Source organism: Megalops cyprinoides, chromosome 4, assembly GCF_013368585.1.
Source record: "Megalops cyprinoides isolate fMegCyp1 chromosome 4, fMegCyp1.pri, whole genome shotgun sequence".
Taxonomy (NCBI): Eukaryota; Metazoa; Chordata; class Actinopteri; order Elopiformes; family Megalopidae; genus Megalops; species Megalops cyprinoides.
In genome coordinates this window covers 6,191,764-6,210,000 of record NC_050586.1, presented here as the reverse complement: position 1 = coordinate 6,210,000, position 18,237 = coordinate 6,191,764, and the positions used below count along the sequence as shown (strand labels likewise).

Below are 18,237 nucleotides of genomic sequence, written 5' to 3'. Positions count from 1 at the left end.
GATGAAGCCATACTGAGGAGCAAAAAATGGTGAATTTGACCTATTTTGTTTTTTTTTTTTTTTTTTTTTGGAAAAAAGTGTAGGGTGGACCTTTTGGCTGTGGCTTTTTAGGGCGAATTCCAGTGGGGAGTTGAAAATTTTGGCACACTGTTTGAGGAGTCACCATGGCTTCTGCTGATATTGGCCATGTGAGCTAATGATTTCTGGAAAAGCTTTTCTGCTTTTAGTCATTCCTGGAAGAAAAGTAGTAGTGATAGTACATTTGAACACACCCCCTAGATTCATAATATTTGTCATAACACACACATGGAGACACTCTTTTGGGATCTGAAGGCCCAGAAGAGTAAACTTGCTGATGGACTTCTGTGAATGAACCTTTGTGAACGAATGTAAACACGATTAAGTAAATGGAGGAAGTGGAGTCAATGTAGGCATGCTTACCTGTATATTAACTTTTTATTTAAGGTTCTGATGTGTGTACATTGACAGGCAGCCTATTTAAGTATATTGTGAGATGTTATATGTATGTTTCTGTTTTGGCCTGCTGCGGTTTGGTTGTACCCACACATTCCTCTGGCTCACTGTATTCCTCCATTGTTTTCGGTCGTTCCGTTTTTCTCACCTCACCTCACCTTCCTTCTTCCTGAAACCAAGGAAGACCGCAGCTACCGAAACACTGAATGCTAATTCACCTACACCAAAACATTTCCTTTCCTTATATTGTTGTCGATGTAGTTGATGTCACTCTTTTTTTTTTTTTTTTTTTTTTTGCTGTTGTTGTTCTGTATGTGTCAAGACTTGCCCCCCCCCCCCCCCCAGAACCCTATTAACTGTTTGTGCACTCACACTCTGTGGTAATGGGCTTTATGTAGACCGTTTTATCAGGAGGTGAGATGCAGTGCGGCTGCATTCGTGTCCTTCGGTCGGTGTGTGTCTTTGTGTTCTTCCCCCCCCCTTTCCCATATGGTGAATACAGATCTCTTCATCTGTCTTTTGCTGTGTGTGTATATTTTTTTGCAGTGGTCCAGCTCTGTTAGTGTTTCCGTCTTGGTCTGCTTGTGCTGTTTAGTCCCTGGCCACGGTAGAACAGCAGGGGCACACAGCTGACCCCATGATGCTCCCAGGTCTGCATCTTTCCTGACCTTCCTGTTTCTTTTCCCTCCCTTGTTCAGCCTTTCCTCGTAATCTTTTTTTTGCCCCTTGACCCACTTAATTTTTTCAGTGTATTTATTGCCTGTTCCAAAACCATGTATAATGAATGAGTAAAACTTGAACATAATAAAAGTTAGCTTTATTGGGACACGACGGGGGCCTGGTTTTTGGTTTTGGGCTTCTTTGTCTCTCTTTGATTCCTCGTGTCCCTTTGTCTTCCACCGGGTGCACACAGACTGTTCTGCGCACATTGCTGTCCTGCTGTCAGTCAGAACCTGTCAATCAGTTTCTCCAGATCACACCCCTAAGAGAAGCGTTAGCTCTTAACAAGATTGTAGATGAGTTTGCCTACCCATAATCCTGACCCCAGCTATACTGTAAAATTTGTATCTGTCATGTAAAATTTTGATTCTCACCCAGGATTAGTTGGCAGAGGCCCTTGCAAAGTTCAGAGGACCATCCTCTCAGACCACTCAGAGATTGAATATAGAAAGGAGGAAAGTATAGGTAGAGTAGAGTATAGGGGTGTTTATTAGAATATTTGTCCTGTCACATTGTAACATACGCTTTGTGTTGCTAATATTTTCAGAAAACGGAGATAATTAAAACAAAATTGAAAATTAATGAAATGGCAGTACTAATTATAGCTTTTTTTTTTAACAATCAAAGGAACTAATCTCAAGATGGCGGCGCGACCGACGCTTACGGCGGCCTCTCCTAGTAACGAAATAACAGTGCCTGAATCTGAACTACTTACAGGTGACAATAAGTGCTTAATCAGGAGTTTTCAAATAAGTGCCAAACAGATTTGATAAAATAGTGACGAGAAGGACTTCCAGTTGCAGCATTATTCTTCTTAAAAAGGTTCCACTAGGTGTTGAGCTCAGTGGAAAATGTGGATTTGGTAACAGGTTCTGTCCTTGCCAATGCACACATCCCTCTATATACATACAACAAGTGCTACTTTTTTTTTACAAGCTGTCATAGAATACACATTTCGTAACAGCGTTTTACAGTCGTGTGTCTCCATGTTAGCTATACAAGTGTACATGAGAAACTGAAGTTAGGGGGCACTGGGACCGTCCCGGCAAGGATGGTGCTCAAGTGGAGGGATAGACCAGGTTGGCGGGGGAGAGGCTGCCTGGAAAGGGACGCAAACCATACCCCTCCTGGTGTCGTTAGGCGCAGACGGCCACCACCACGTATATAACCCAGCCCACGCACACGAAGACCCCAAACAGCAGGCTGAAGAGGACCAGCAGTCGGGCCCTATGGGAGGCCCGCTCCGCCTCCCTGATGTCTCCACGGGACAGGGCAGCACGTGTCTGTGGGGCAGGGAACAGGACAGGGAGACAAGGGGAGGAGGGAGGGCACAGGGTCAGGAGTGGGGACACCCTACCTGGGCTCTGTGTTGTGTTGCAGTATGTGTCTCGCACCCCAGTTTTCCACCTGTTTTCCCCTCTCTGCGGGGCGGTTGCCAGGCGCCCCTACCTCGTAAGAGTACATGAGGGCGATGAGACCGCTCATCAGACAGCAGAAGATGGTGACCAGCAGGGACTCCACCAGGTAGTCCTTAGGCAGGGGCGTCTGATCCTGGTTCAGCGGAGGACCGTTCATATACTGGAAACAGAGGCATGATGTCATAAAGGTGAGACGCAGAGGCGAGGCACATTGCACTGGGAACTATTCCGCACAGGTTATGTCTCTGTCTCTGTTCTGTGGTGGTCCTACCGCAGCATGGTCTCGTGATGTTCATATTACAGCCAACTCCCTAATATGCATGTCTGATAATTGCGTACTACATTTTTTTGCATAATGCATAATGTCCCTTTTTTAGTCCCACTAACAGACCACACCATTGCTTTATAGAGTGAGTGCATCAGCAATTTCACATAGATGAAATGGCGAGCTTGTAAGAACTGCACTTTTATTTCCTTTAAATAACCCATGAAGCTGCGGCGCTCTTACAATGGTGTAGGGGGGGTAGGCTGGGGAGGGCATGAACTGCGGCTGGTAGAAGGCAGGCTGGTTGGGTCCTGGCTGGCAGGCGATGACTGGCTGTCCCGAATAGTGGGGCGATGGGGGCGGGTAAATGAGGTAGGCCATTTTGGGGTCCGGTGGGGTGTAGGGCGGGGGATCGTCCGTGAGGTGTGAGGCACCTCCGTGAGGGGGGTCAGAGGGGACACCCATTCCTGCCACTCCCATCACAATCTCCGCGGGCGACTGCCCTGTGGGGGGTGCCGCTGAGCTTCTGTCCTCCGGGGTCCCGCTTGACCCCGGGATGCCCTCTGGTACCCCTGCGCTCCCCATGTTCTGACCGCGTTCGCTGGGGTTCGCAGACAGACTGTCTGGGGCTGCACCTGGGAGAGGGGAATCATGGGAAGGAATTTAGGGTGGGCGGAAACGGACACCGGAAGAGGGAAGGAGGAAGCAAGGGGAGCAGAGCGACAGAGCAAGCAGCGGCAGTAATGCGTATATCTGGCCCTGTTTCATCCCACTGTTCCAACAGCAGATCCTTTTGTTTTAAGTGCTCAAAAGCAGCGCAAAACACGGCTGTGTTATTGTGCCAACGAGATGCGTGACAAGCACAAAAGACACACTACTGTGCAGTGCCTCTTTGGCTGATGTCGAAGTCCGTAATCACGTTCCCAAAACAAGACCCCTGATCTAGGCCGATATCTCCACTTGGGGCATCAGGCGTGTTGGAGAAAGGTATTTGATTGCTTGCAATTTCGAGGCCAGAGCAAACAGGCACGGATATTCAGTGTTACATTCCGCACATGCTGCGTTTTTCTGGTCTCGTTTCCAGAATTTCCTCCTGGCGCAGAACCGGCATACCTGGCACCTCCATTGTTCTGTTCAAATGTGGGTGGATGCAACAGCAGGAACCTGTCACTCTTTCTAAGCAACTGTTTAACAGCAGAGACGGGGATCGTGCAGAGTTCGACAGGTTTTTGCACGTCACAGGGAAGAAAGTTGGATTGAGCAAAGACAAAACAAAAACTCTTCCCAACCTGAAGCTGGCCGGCTGTGAGTGATGGGGAAAGTGAAATGAGCCGTGAATTTTTCAATGCATGGTTGCACGATGGGGCATGCAGGTAATTTTCCAGGGGGAAAAAAAACTTAAACATAACTTACAATATTTATACACAGATCAAGTCAGGGGGACCAGAGAACTCGATGTAGAGCTGTTACATTGCATTGATATAAATTGATTTATAATATTTGCTAGAAAACCACCCCTAAAGCTGGAAGATGCAATACTTTCATTGTCTATTTCTAGGCCTGTCTGAAATTAGCCCCTTTGTGCATTATTTGGCTGTACATCTGAGAAAGTTGTACCTGTACTGTGCTTTCATTTCAATTTTTATGGTTATTACAACCAAATATGCTTTCATTTCAATTTTTATGGTTACTCGATCCGATGTGCGGAATGGGTTTCAAATAAACACGTTGGTGCTGTAGAACTACGCTTGATTAAAGGTCAGAGCCAAACGAGAAAGTTACTGGTTTACCTGAGTCCATTTCGGCAGGCCAGGCAGCTTCTGAGTTGAAATAGAGAGGCTTTGAGTTAGGCGGTCATTTGGGAAACATGCAGACTTGCAAAAAAAACAAACAAACATATAAGAGGCCCAGTAGATATTTTGAGAGAGATTACGAGAAAAAGAGAGAGAGAGAGTTTAAAGGCCAAGTTTCTGCTGTCTGAAATGGCTTGCTGTTTCCTGTCCCTTGTGGGAGGAGATGGGAGGAGGGGGGAGGGTATCAGGTTCATTTAATAATTGACGAGGCGGTGTGGAGAACAGCGGTGGCAACGGTGAAGACTGTGGCTCAGCTTGGTGCTGCTGAGCCTTAGACCAGGTACTGGGAAAGCTGCCAGAAACACCCGTCAGCATTGTCTGGACGACAGAGAATGCTGTTCCATGGTTCATTATGATTAAAGGAGGCACAGGTTCTGCAGGCGCAGATCTCCTACTGCAAATGTCTGGGCGAAAGAGTTCACTGAGAGGGAATAGTCTGAAGAGAGTCCCTATTAGCCTGTTTTAGGCCGACGAGGGCCGGTAGCTCTTGACGATTAGAACTGCACCCAAGCTCAGGCACTGAGTTCAGACAACAGGAGTTTTCCCAGATATCCAGGCGATTAGATGCAAATGGCAGTAGGCCACTGTGCAAGTAGGACCTACCTGGGGCCCATGATCAGAAACACAAACAAACTGCAGAAAAACGGTGTCGTAAATGTGTCCTCTGTTTAAAAAAGGTACCTTTAGGAAGCTACAAGCTAAAGGGGAAACTATGTGATCAATGTGCACAATGTGATTTCACATGGAAGCGCAGCGATTTGACCCATCCACCTCCTGCAGCAGTATTTCATATGCAGTCACATCCTGTACCACCTTTGATGATACCTGGGGCAGCAGTGTAGCATGGCGGTAAGGAGCAGGGCTTGTAACTGAAAGGTTGCTGGTTTAATTCCCCACTGGGGCACTGCTGCTGTACCCTTGGGTAAGGTACATAACCCAAAATTTCCTCTGTAAATATCCAGCAGCATAAATAGATAGCATGTAAAAATTGTAACCTATGTAAGTTGCTCTGGGTGAGAATGTCTGCTAAATGGCATTAATGTAATGTAATCTGTAATGTAAAATGCCCCTGTGGCCTTTTATGTTTTGACAAGACATGCAGAAATTTGTTCAGAGGCAAAGATTTGTTAAATGAATAAACGACTGGTCCATGATCAGAAACGAGTATTGGGAAAATATCAGTCTTACAGATATTGGGGAAAAGTGAGGGAGAAATTAACAGATAATCAATACGAGAATGGACCTTGTGTCTATTCGAGGAGAATGTAAAATCCTTTGCTGTAGGATTCAAAATACACCAGGCATTCCACACGTTGCATTCACCCGTGAAGTTCTTAAGTGATCCATCAAAAAAAAATTCAAGATAATTTCCTCTGATTAAACACAGTGTACCAGTAATTATACAGGTTGTTTTCACTACTGGGTGAGTCAGAGGTGAGACAGAGCTCCACTGACTCATGAGCACCACTCCAAGCCGCGCTTGGCCTGAGCCACAGGGAAGGAAAAGGCCTGGATCTTGTAACGCCATGCCGAGGTGAAGGTGTCCACCGGTCACAACCCATGAGGAAACGTTCCTGGATCAACACCCTTAGCACACCATCCTCTGGAACACCAAATATTTCCATTTCCATTTATTTATTTAGCAGACGCTTTTATCCAAAGCAACGTACAAAAGTGCATACAGTAAGTATAGTGAGAGTACAGGGACAGGATGTATACAGATCCACAATGAGACAGTAGTTCTCAGTTGAGAGCAAAGTCTGTTCGAGGACGCAGTACTAGCTAAATTATAAAACAACAGGCTATAGGGCAACTTACAAGATCCAACTTCAAAACAGTGCAATGAGTGCCAGAGTGAAGGCGGTAACAACAAAAAACAGAAAACACACAGCAATTTTTAACAGCACTGATCCAGATAGGGAGCTGAAGACAGCAGATAGGAGTTGGGAAGTGAGTGGTGGGGCGGGGGGGGGAGTTGTGTGATAGGTCAGTCCAGGTGGAGTCTGAATAGATGTGTCTTCGGCCCACGTCTGAAGGATTGGAGTGACGGAGCTGTCCGTAGCGGAACAGGGAGTTCGTTCCACCGCTGGGGAGCGATGGAGGAGAAACGTCATTGCCTTGCAGAACGAGAAAATCCCGCTTTGCTTGTGCAAGGAGCAAGACGTCCAGTTGCTGCTGAGCGCAGGGGCCGGGCTGGTGTTTAGGGCTGGATGAGTTCTTGGAGGTAGGCAGGGGCTGTCCTGTTGACTGCAGAGAAGGCAAGGGTCAGCGTTTTGAATCTGTTCCTGGCTATGACAGGAAGCCAGTGGAGGGATTTAAGCAGGGGAGTAACATGGAGAATATGATTTGAAACCCTTTCTGTAGAAAGTCCTTCCTTTTTATCTCTTAGTTAACATTACATACCCATGATGCATTCTCTCTCAAAGAATGCTTATGAGGAAAATCGATTATGCTAATCAATTGAGAAGTCATGTTAAGACAGACGTGAATTCAATACAAAGATGATGTTTCACCTGTTCATCTCGGGATTCATTTGAATGTTGTTTTTGTAAAATTTTCATATAGTTCTTTGCTCTTAGTCATTTAGCTTTACTATGTTCATACATAATCTATTGACTCGTGTGTTTAACTTCAACTTTATTTTAGAAAAATAACCTGTCACTAACTTTCTAATTGGTACATTTTTAAAATGGTAGTGTTCTTTGTTGTGCTAATCTTTGCCTATTTATGCAAGCAACTGTTCACTTTTTTTTTACCAAGAGCTGATGAAGAAAAAAGCCACCAGTAAACAGAAATCTGAGAACTTCCCTGAGGCAACAAGCTTGTCAGCATCTGCAGTTACATCCATAGTCCACTCCTCTGTGTCTCATTCATTGGAAACGTAACCGTAACACAAATATGTACCTGTTTGTTCGTGGAATGAAAATGTTGGCAGGTGAGCTCAGCAAGTCAAAGAATGTCAATAAAAACCCAGAAATATGTTACAAGCACTCAAGTCATAAAAAAACAACAACTGGTTCATAGTGGTTTTATCGTTTTATGCACCATATATGATTATTAGAATGGGCTCTAATGTGTTTATGACAGGATTGTCGCCAAATTATCATCAGCTACATCAGGTGACAGAGTTTTGAGGTGGTTTCAATGTTTCAGAAGTCACATTTTAGGAACAAAAATCAACATGTTTAGAACATTTAAGATTCTTTCTTTAATTTAAACATTATGTGTGTGTACATTCAATCCTTCTCAGGACCATAGCGTTGTGCGGGACCTTAGTCAAGCGGTCCTCAAAAAATGAAGGGGTTCTCAAACACTAAATATGTACATATTATATCATATGCAGAATTTTGTTGCCAGGATCTAGTTTCCAAAAGAAATCTCCAAGTCCTTCTCAAGGTCCTTGTAAAATTGTCACGATAATACTGAATGCTAGGAAATGTACCGTAGACAAGGTGCTTAGTCCAGAATTGCCACAGTAAATATCCAGTTGTATAAATGGATAACATGTAGAAATTGTAACCTATGTAAGTCTCTCTGGATAATGGCACCTGTTAAATGCCAATGAGGCAATGTAATGTCGATGTAATTCCAAAGCTCACAAACACTCCAGACCACATTTTTGCACCTGAATAACTGCTCTTGCATGGGTTGTGATGCAATAGTGGCTTTCACCTCAGTTCTGCAGAGTTCTGTGTGGGCGCTAATGTGAAACTGACCCACCCCCCCCCCCCCCCCCAAAAAAAAAAACAAAGTGCGGTCAAAACAAAGAGGCAGTATCGTGTTTTATTCCTTGTTGCATTTTACAGTGCAGCAGCTTCAATGTTTACACTGAGTCAGGAATTTCCGTTAGCTCTGTAGGCGATGTGTGACGATGCGGTTCGAGGAATTGGATGCTGTAGATGCCAAGGAAGTTTTTCTTTTCTTCCATCGGTGTTGCTCAGATTTTTCAGAGTCACTTATCCTTAGTATCATTAGAAAAATATTAAAATGTAAGGAATCCCAAGCTGGAGGTCAGCTAAAGTCACAAACGTAAAAAAATTAGCAGTGTAGCATGGCAGTAATGGACAGGGCTTGTAAACAAAAGGTTGCTGGTTCAGTTCCCCTGTGGGACACTGCCATTGCACCCTTAGGCGAGGTACTTAACCCTCAGTTTCCTCAGTAAATATCCAACTCCAAAAATGGATAACATGTAAAAACTGTAAACTATGAAAGTCGCTCTGGATAAGAGCATCTGCTAAATAACAATGTAATGTCATTTCCCAAATGTATTCATTTTGATTTATATTCATGACTTAATACTTGCAGATAGAACTGAACCAAACCCAAGGTCTGAGAGTTGTACATGACACACTGAAGAGACACAACATGATGTCTCTTCACGGAATTTCATTGATGGAATAAAATTATGTAAATATTTCATATATATATATATACACAATTCACATTGCTGAGTAAAAATAAGGATCATTTGTCGGTTGAACTGAATTCACACTTGACCAGCGCAAATGGCTTGTCAGGCCTCACACAAAAAAGTCCAGACGCCCACCTTACAGTGGCTGCGGTCCTGATGGTCTTACGGCTTTGAAATTTTAGCGACCCCATGACTTTTCCCTGTGGATGATATATCCAGCATCGGGTAAATGAATCACTCCTGCGCTGACCTCATCCATTTCCCGCCGGTCAATGCAGAACGGTGAACACTAGAGGGAGACTTTGAGTCGCCAGTGCATCCATTCACTTCCTCGTCTGGTTAATACTGTGGGATGACACACATGTGAGAGGAAGGAGGCGGAGTGAGGCCTGGAAGCAGAACTGAAGCACCTGTGCTATAACTGCCCGGTCAAAGGTCACGACTGTCACGTGTGACGACACGCCGGTTTCCTTACCTGTTCTCATTAACACACAGGTGACGTTTCACCTGGAAAGAGGAATGGCATTCCTCTCATTTCACCTATCTCACCCACTCCCTGTTTACCGTATTTGAATACACAGCAAAGTGGCTTCCTCTTATTCTGAAACCTGAGCATGCCAGTCTATGCTTTGCATGCCAGAAATGACTTGGATTAGTCGTAATGCCACTGTATTGCCTTCATGGTACAGAGTTATCTGTCAGCACTTGCAGTACGGTAGCAGCAGAATTTAAGAGCTTAAAGCAGTATATTTTCTGTTCCAGAATAATCACCTTTATTAATTACTGGTCCAGAAAACAATTAGTAAAAAAGCAATACAAAAAAAGAGATAAAAAAATGACATAAATGTCTTTGCAACAAATGGGACATTTATTATTATTATTATTATATTAAGTGCCTTTTAGAATAGGTTAAAATCATATCCCCAGTGAACTGTAGTACTTTATTTAAACTTAAATGGAATTGTGCTGTATCTTTACATTATGTGGACATATTTACCTCCACATTCGTGTCCACTACCAGCAGTAGTACCAGCACCACTACCATCCGGCTGACAAGATCCTCGGATCTGGTCTGGGAGCAGGCAGAACGTACAACGTTAACTCCATTTTCAGCGTTGAGGGGGAGGAGGAACACGCACGTGCTCAGTGTACTCGTTTCGTTAAATCGCAGATGGCATCACTCCTGTACATTCGGCACGCTTAGTGTTGGTGTCTCAGTGATGCTGCTGTTCACCTCTTTGACGCACAGCCCCTTCGCTGAGCATTGATGCACTGCCGCCATTGACAGCGTTTACAGAGCAAGACATTCACTGTGCTAGAAGGTGCACCGTACGGTCTATAAACACTGAGGCCAGCATACCGGGGAATCTTCAATTACATCATTACTGCCTCTGTATTTTGTAATTCCAAAACTAACAAACATTCCAGACCACATTTTTGCACCTGAATAACTGCTCTTCCACTGGGACGTGGTCTGATATGATGGTGGCTTTCATCTCAAGTTCTGCAGAGTTCTGTGTGGGCGCTAACGTGAAACCCGCCCCCACACCCAAAAACAAAGTGCAGTCAAAACAAAGAGGCATTGTCGTATTTATTTCCTTGTTGCATTTTACAGTGCTGCAACTCGAGTGTTTGCACTGAGTCAGCAATTTCCGTTAGCTCTGTGGGTGATGTGTAACGACCTGGAATGAGGAATTAGCGTATGCTGTAGATGCCGAGGAAGATTTTTATTAGATCGGCATTGCTCAGATTTTGCAGAGAGTCACTTTGTAGAGTCAAAAAAAAAAAAAAGAAAATGTAAGGAATTCCAAGCTGGACTGCAACTGAAATCACGGATGTAAAAAAATGTATCATTTTTCAATTCTATTTATTTTGATTTATATTCATGACTTAATATCGGCAAACAGAACTGAACGAAGCTAAAGGACTGACAGTTGTACATGACTCTCTGATGAAACACAAAATGTCTTCATGGAATTTCATCTATGGAAACAAAATGCATACAGTTGCAATCAAAATTATTCAACCCCTCTAACCCATAAGATTTGTGATGTGAATAAAATTTCATGATAATGTATCAACTAAGGCTTTTGTAAACAGAAATGCATGTTTATTTTGAAAACATACAGTTGAGTTTACTATTTGTTATAAGGGAAAAATGAAATTCTCTCCAAAAATATCAATGACAAAATTATTCAACCCCCAAAATCATTACTTTGTGGAACATCCTTTAGCTTTTATAACTTCCAATAAATGCTTCCTATAACTGCTCACAAGCCTCTGAAACCTCTCTTTTGGAATCTTGGCCCATTCATCCTGTGCAAATGCTTCAAATTCACCAATATTCTTTGGTTTTCGTGATGCTGCTGCTTTCTTCAAATCCCACCAAAGATTTTCAATCGGATTTAAATCTGGGGACTGAGAAGGCCGGACATTCCAAGACATTCCAAGATCTTTCCCTGAACCAAGCTTTGGTTGACTTGGATGTATGTTTGGGATCATTATCTTGCTGGAAAGTCCAGTGATCACCAAGCTTCAGCTTATGCACTGAGGGCATCACATTCTTCTCCAGAAGGGCCTGGTATTTCAAGGTGCCAGTAACATGCTGAAAATTGCTAGTACCAGAAGCAGCAAAACACCCCCACAGAAGGACTGTCCCACCGCCATAGTTGACTGCGGGGATGGTGTTCTTCTTCTCATAAGCTGCACCTTTCTTGTGCCAGACATACTGCTTATCCATGGGTCTAAACAATTCCAGTTTTGTCTTGTCACTCCATAAAATATTCTCCCAAAACTCCATAGACTTATCCAAATGACGTCTTGCATATTCAAGTCGATTTTTCATATGCTTACTGGTTAAGAGTGGAGTGCGGCGAGGTGTCCGGCCATGAAGGCCTTGCTTGTTCAATATCCTTCTTATCGTCTGTACTGATACTTTTGTTCCAGCTTTCAAAAGGTCATCCTGTAAGCCCTTGGCGGTAATATGAGGGGTCTTCTCAGCAGTTCTTACGATGTGCCTGATACCAGTTGATCTAACTTCACTCTTTCTTCCACGTCCAGGTATGTTTACTGCTATTCCATGACTTTTAACCCTCCTTATGATTCTGCCAACTGTGTCTCTTGGAACTTTCAATATCTTGGAGATCTTTTTGTATCCATTGCCGCCACACACACACACACACACACACACACACACACACACACACACACACAGTGCTAATGCAATCCTGTCATACACTTGCACGTATCCAGTGACTATTTCTCCCTGCAGGTGAGCAAATCCTGGCTGTGGGATAGACACATCTGCATTGACATCATCTAAATGAGTCAAGTATAGTTCAAGGGCTTACAAAACCCACCCAGTGCCCCTCACTGTGGCCTCTGGGTCAAAAAGGCACACAGCTTGAACCTCAGTCTGAGTTACTGAGTTCAGCCTGCACTCCGAGCCAGCACCTTGACTAACTCAGCCACTCAGCAAATTAAGCAAATTATAGGAATAACAGGGACCAAGCACTCCTTTGACCTCACATTCACACCAATTAAGTGAACATGCAAGTCTGTATTAACTTAACATAAGAGATCATCCTGTCAGCCAAAACACCTTAACTGATTTGACTGCTGTGAGAGCTGTGTGTCTTCTGCCTGATCAGTCTGTACTCTCTGTTTCTACCTGTATGTATAAAAGTCATACGACAATGTGTTATTCTTCAGAAATCACTTTATCTTCTCTGCTGAAATGTCAAGGATATTGTATCTTTCCTGAGTGGAGCAGATTATCTGCTCAAATGGCTTTGATTGGTTAAGGCCCTGTGTGGGTCTAAGGAGTACATAGGCCGTACCTGGTCAGCAATAAATATGTTGTCCCCTGGCAGAAGCTTAAAAGAATTTTTAGGGAGGTTTTGTTTTTCATCAGTGTTTCATCAGTGTTTCAAAACACTGTTATAACTTTTCTGCCTGTATAGCCTACTGCCTAGAAATGATGCGTGAGTCTATTCTGACAGTTGCCTGACCAATCACCACATAAAAAGTGTGAAGTACTCTTCGCGATCGGTTAAAACGCAACTTAAGGCAAGTTGGAATTGCTCTGACTTCTCTATGTCAGTTGTTGGATGACTTTTTCCCTGAGGGCTTTCAGAATGAGCATGGAATTGTCTCTTCCTAGAAGGTGAAATTCCATGACACTGCGTGTACCTGTCATTTTAAAAACATGTGGTGGAAAATGTCAGCAGAGCTGTCCCATATCTGTCTTGTGTTTGCTCTTGTAGGGGAGGGATCACAGTAGAAATACCGAGTTATGATATTTGTAGCTATGAATAGAATATGCATAGGTACAATGCTTCCTAAGATAAAAGGGGTTACATTTATGGAGAGTAACGGATGAATCTGTGAGAGTCGGTCTATGTGATCTCTCCTCTTAACGCTGGCAATTTGGGTTGTTTTAAAATGCATCTGACTTTGTTGCATTAGGACAATGACCCCAATGATGATGTTGACTATGCTATCCATATACAGTATGAACGACATGCAGCTGGCAAAATCTGCCAGCAGTATACCATACCTCATTGTTAAGTTTCCTTAACCGAATCATGCGTGCATTGAATTGCATTTTTCTTGTACAGATTTGTTTTTTTTTCATTTATTCCCAAAAGCCACAGCCTACTAACCACTCTATGATCACAGCAAGCCACCTGCCAAATATAACATAGTGCCTGACAATTAATCTGAACACTGACCCTAACAATCTCAAAATCTAATAATGTCAGAGTGATTATAAACTGCACCAGATTCTGCAAGTACCAATCAGGCACAAACGACAAAATATTCAGTTTATTTTTATAGATTTTTGTTGAAACATCTGTCCTTAATTTTCCCGATACAGAGCTAAAGACGCTATGCTAATGGATGGCCTCCAACCACCTAAAACTTAACCTGGACAAGACTGATCTACTGTTCATCCTGGCCAAGCTCTCTCCTCTTCAAGAGCTCGCAGTTACTGTTGATGGCGCCACAGTAACTTCCTCTACATCGGTAAAGAGCCTGGGCGTCACCCTCAACAACAGGCTGGACTTCAACGACTACATGTCACAGACAAGATGATCCTGTTGATGCCTTCTCTTCAACATCAGGAGGATTCAATCTTTTCTGACCACCTACTCCACCCAGCTGCTTGTCCAGGCCACTGTGCTCTCCCGCCTGGACTATTGCAATGTCCTACTTGCAGGCCTTCCAACCTGCACCATTCAGCCGCTGCAGCTCATCCAAAAGCAGCTGCTAGGCTGATCTCCCAAAGTTCTCCCGCGTCACCCCTTTACTGAGATCCCTCCACTGACTCCCGGTCGCAGCCAGGATCCGCTTCAAAACCTTGACCTTTTCTGCTGCAAGAAAGACCGCCCTGACTTACCTCCAGGACCTCATCCTACCCTACGCACCCACTCAACAACTTTGCTCTGCTACATCCGGACGCCTCGCTCTTTCCACCAACAGAATGAAAGGCCCATGCTCCTCTCAACGTCGTTTTTCTACCATCGTCCCCTAGTGGTGGAATGAACTCTCCACCCCCTGAGAACAGCTCCTTCACTCCAACTCTTCAGCCGTGGGCTGGGACACACCTCTTCAGACTCTACCTGGACTGACACCCTTACCATGTGACCTTGTAAATCTAAGATTCTTGGCTCGTACTTGTAGCACTATCTCTTACGTTGTATTTGTATCACATTTTTGGCCTTGGCAGTATAGCAGCACTTTATTGTCCCAGTGACTGTTTTTGGTATATGTAACCTTAGATCAGATATGTAACCTTATGTAACCTTAGATCAGATTAGTTCTGTCTCGCTACACTGATCTTGTGATCAGCTTCAGCACTATCAGCATTGTATGATCTGTACACATCTTGTCCTTGTGCCTGCTGTTTGGCCACTATATGCACTTTTGTACGTCGGTTTGGATAAAAACGTCTGCTAAATGAATAAATGTAAATGTAAATGTAAATGTAAAGACCCAGACCAACTTTTTTCTATGGGAAAAATTCCGTTGGTGACACCAGGCAGAAGTGCTCTTGACCTTATGGGGCTTTCGCCATTGAGCATAAATTATATTTATGATCAATCAGATAATCGTAATCTGGAGTGACACCAACCAGGGCTGCAGCTTGACTATCATTATCAGAGAGTGACACATTCATTTACATTTATTCATTTGGCACAAGCTTTTATCCAAAGCAACTTACAAGTGAGGTATGGTACAACACAAGCAAAAAACCATAAGAAGGCAACAATAAAAGACGTGCTGCATGACCAGGTTTCAATGGTTGGCCAGACAAGGTACAAGCTAGCTGGTAGAGCTAGCGATTGCGTTAAACCATTAGAATACATTTTTATATAGCTTAGTAAGAAACAGTTCTGAGACATGAGAAATTCCTTTAGGGTTTCAGGTGCTCAGTTGAGAACAGAAGAGCTGAGTCTTCAGATGCTTCTTGAAGATAGAGAGAGACTGGGCAGAACAGATGAAGTGTGGAAGTTCATTCCACCATCAGGAGACAACGGCGGAGAAAGTTCTGGATAGTGACTTTGCGCCGCAATACAACAGGACCACCAGACGCCATTCGGTAGCAGAGTAGCGGTCGGGAGGGAACATAGGCTTGCAGTAGTGAGTTCAGGTAGGTAGGTGCAGTTTTGTGGGTCATCCTGTATGCAAGCATCAGGGCCTTGATGATGTGGTAGGTAGGTAGGTGCAGTTTTGTGGGTCATCCTGTATACAAGCATCAGGGCCTTGAACATGATGTGGGCAGCTACAGGAAGCCAGTGGAGCGAGACCAAGAGAGGCATAACGTGAGCCCTTTTTGGCTGGTTCATAGATGTTCATTTGAAGGTTTTGCAACAATACAAGCAACAGCATGTACAGCGGACGCTTCATTCACACTACAGCATGTTTACTATGTAAATTAATGTACACAATCTTGGCTTATTTGACTGATTCTGCTAAATACCACTCCATAGACATCTTCTGTTGACGTCCCCTTGCATGACCTGAGTAGCATTCGCACATGCAATTTTGGTTCATCAACAAAAGAAGTCCGCAGTAAAGGATGCATAGCGTTTTACTAGAACACAATATAGCTGCCCATGCAACACATTCTACAGGCTAAACATGCCTGTAAGTGCTCAACAGTTTTGCTGTTTATCTTACAATGGTTAAGGTTGGAATGCTAGTTGGGGAATATGGTTCTGCACGTACAGGCCACCTTTTAATCGATATTTCAGCTCTCCAAAAGAGCATTTTCCCATGTGTTCAATAACATTTTAAGGTGCTGTGTACAGCGCTTCTGCAAACAACATTTGTCATAAATCTGCCATGAAAAGCAGCCACCATCGTGTAAAAGCCAACACCATCAACAGCGTCCTAACAATTTTCCCCAAAAGGTTCAAATCAGGAACAGAAAACCGTGACAGTAAGGATTTGACGTCTTCAAAATGAATAACACATAAAACACATTCAGATTTATACAAAAGATATATTAAAAGACATTCATTTTCCCTGGAGGAGCTAAATGTAAATATTATTCATTTTAAAACAACATACTCCCTAACAGAGCAATCCTAGCTCCTTGGCACAGACTAATCTGTTTACCTTAGAAGTAAGGTTTGTTCAACGGAAACGATTAACTAAAACCGCTGGATACTCCCAGAGAAAGCACGAGGCCCTACAGTTAAGATGAAAAGAACAAAACAATAATAGTTATTCAAATAATGTTGAAAAAATATTCCGACTTCCTTCTGCAAGGTCTGTGTGGGTGCTTGAGTGAAACCCTCTCATCTATATATATAAAAAAAAAAATGCTGGTATGATGAGAGGTTTCAGTTCATGTGTTCAGGAATCTCCCTCTTTACCTGGAGGAGGGATGCGCTGTGAGTTTGCATGTTCGGATTCAGGAAATTGAAGCAGCCGTCGATCTGTACATTGTGCCCCAGTTTCTGTTAATGTCAGAGATCATGATGACACATGGTATTGTATTGAATGTTCGTGTAATAGTTCCATAACGGAAGCAGCGCTGATCTTAACGTCCAGTTGCAGGTTGCTAACCCCAATTTTTCAACAAATACAGGGCTTATTAGGGGTAGCAAATTAGGACCCCTATTGTAGCCTTATTAGTGTGATTGCGAAGCAAACACACTATTGTTATCCGATAGTTTTATTCTTCTTATTCCAACAAATTTTGTCCCGCTTCTCCTCCCACAGTTTTCAAGATATCGACCTCAAACCAACTATAACGTCCGGTCTGACCCCGATCGGTGTGCTTGTATACAGCTAAGCCGTACCTGCACTCGTTCTCTGGTTTTTTGTCGTTTTTTCATCCCTTTTTTCCCATAGACTCCCATTCAGTTTCAAAATCAACCCCCTCACACTTCATGGCCTTCCCACTCGGTCACTTCTCACACCATAGCCACCATACCTCACATGTTGCCTCGGGACAAATCACCTAACTCTCATCCATGACCGTCTTGACCCACACTCGTCTTTTTGTCATTTTTTTCATCAATTTTTTTCTCATCTACTCATCCCTCCATCCTGCCATTGACTTCAATTCATTTATCACCCAGTCACACTTAGGCCGTCAGCAAATGTATCTCATATGCTGGCTCAGGTCATGCCATCCAACACTCATTGAAATCCATACTGACCCGCACTCGTCTTTTACTCGTTTATTCATCCCTCCATCCTCCCATTGACTTCAATTCATTTTTAAGGTCCTACCGCTCGGTCACCTTTGGCCTGACAGCCACTGAACCACATATGCTGCCTCAGGTCAAATCACCCAACACTCATTGAAAGTCATACTGACCCACACTCATCTTTTTGTTGTTTACTCATCCCTCCATCCTCCCATTGACTTCAATTCATTTTTCAAAGTCTTACCGTGTGGTCACCTTTCGGCCTACGGTCACAGTACCTCATATACTGGCTCAGGTCATGCCACTCAACACTCACTGAAACCCATACTGACCCCACACTCGTCTTTTACTCGTTTATTCATCTTTCCATCCTCCCATTGACTTCAATTCATTTTTCAAATTCTTACTGCTCAGTCAACATTTGACC

At 43.6% G+C, this 18,237-nt stretch overlaps 2 protein-coding genes across 11 annotated transcripts in view; one reads left to right on the top strand and one right to left on the bottom strand.

Annotated features, from left to right (window-relative positions):
* sh3glb2a (SH3-domain GRB2-like endophilin B2a) overlaps positions 1-630 on the top strand; it is a 32,425-nt gene extending 31,795 nt beyond the window's left edge. For all 10 annotated transcript variants that reach the window (XM_036526054.1, XM_036526053.1, XM_036526052.1 and 7 more), the window contains one exon: positions 1-630. This exon is cut by the window's left edge and continues 1,417 nt beyond it. The gene's annotated coding sequence lies outside the window, so the exon portion shown is untranslated.
* Positions 631-1,680: 1,050 nt separating this feature from the next.
* Positions 1,681-4,878, bottom strand: LOC118776014 (proline rich transmembrane protein 1B). Its single transcript, XM_036526042.1, has 4 exons — positions 4,668-4,878; positions 3,121-3,512; positions 2,644-2,772; positions 1,681-2,477 (listed from the first exon to the last, which is right to left on the bottom strand). The coding sequence occupies exons 1-4, from the start codon at positions 4,675-4,677 to the stop codon at positions 2,331-2,333; spliced, it is 678 nt and encodes a 225-aa protein (XP_036381935.1). The 5' UTR covers positions 4,678-4,878; the 3' UTR covers positions 1,681-2,330.
* Between the last annotated feature and the right edge of the window lie 13,359 nt (positions 4,879-18,237).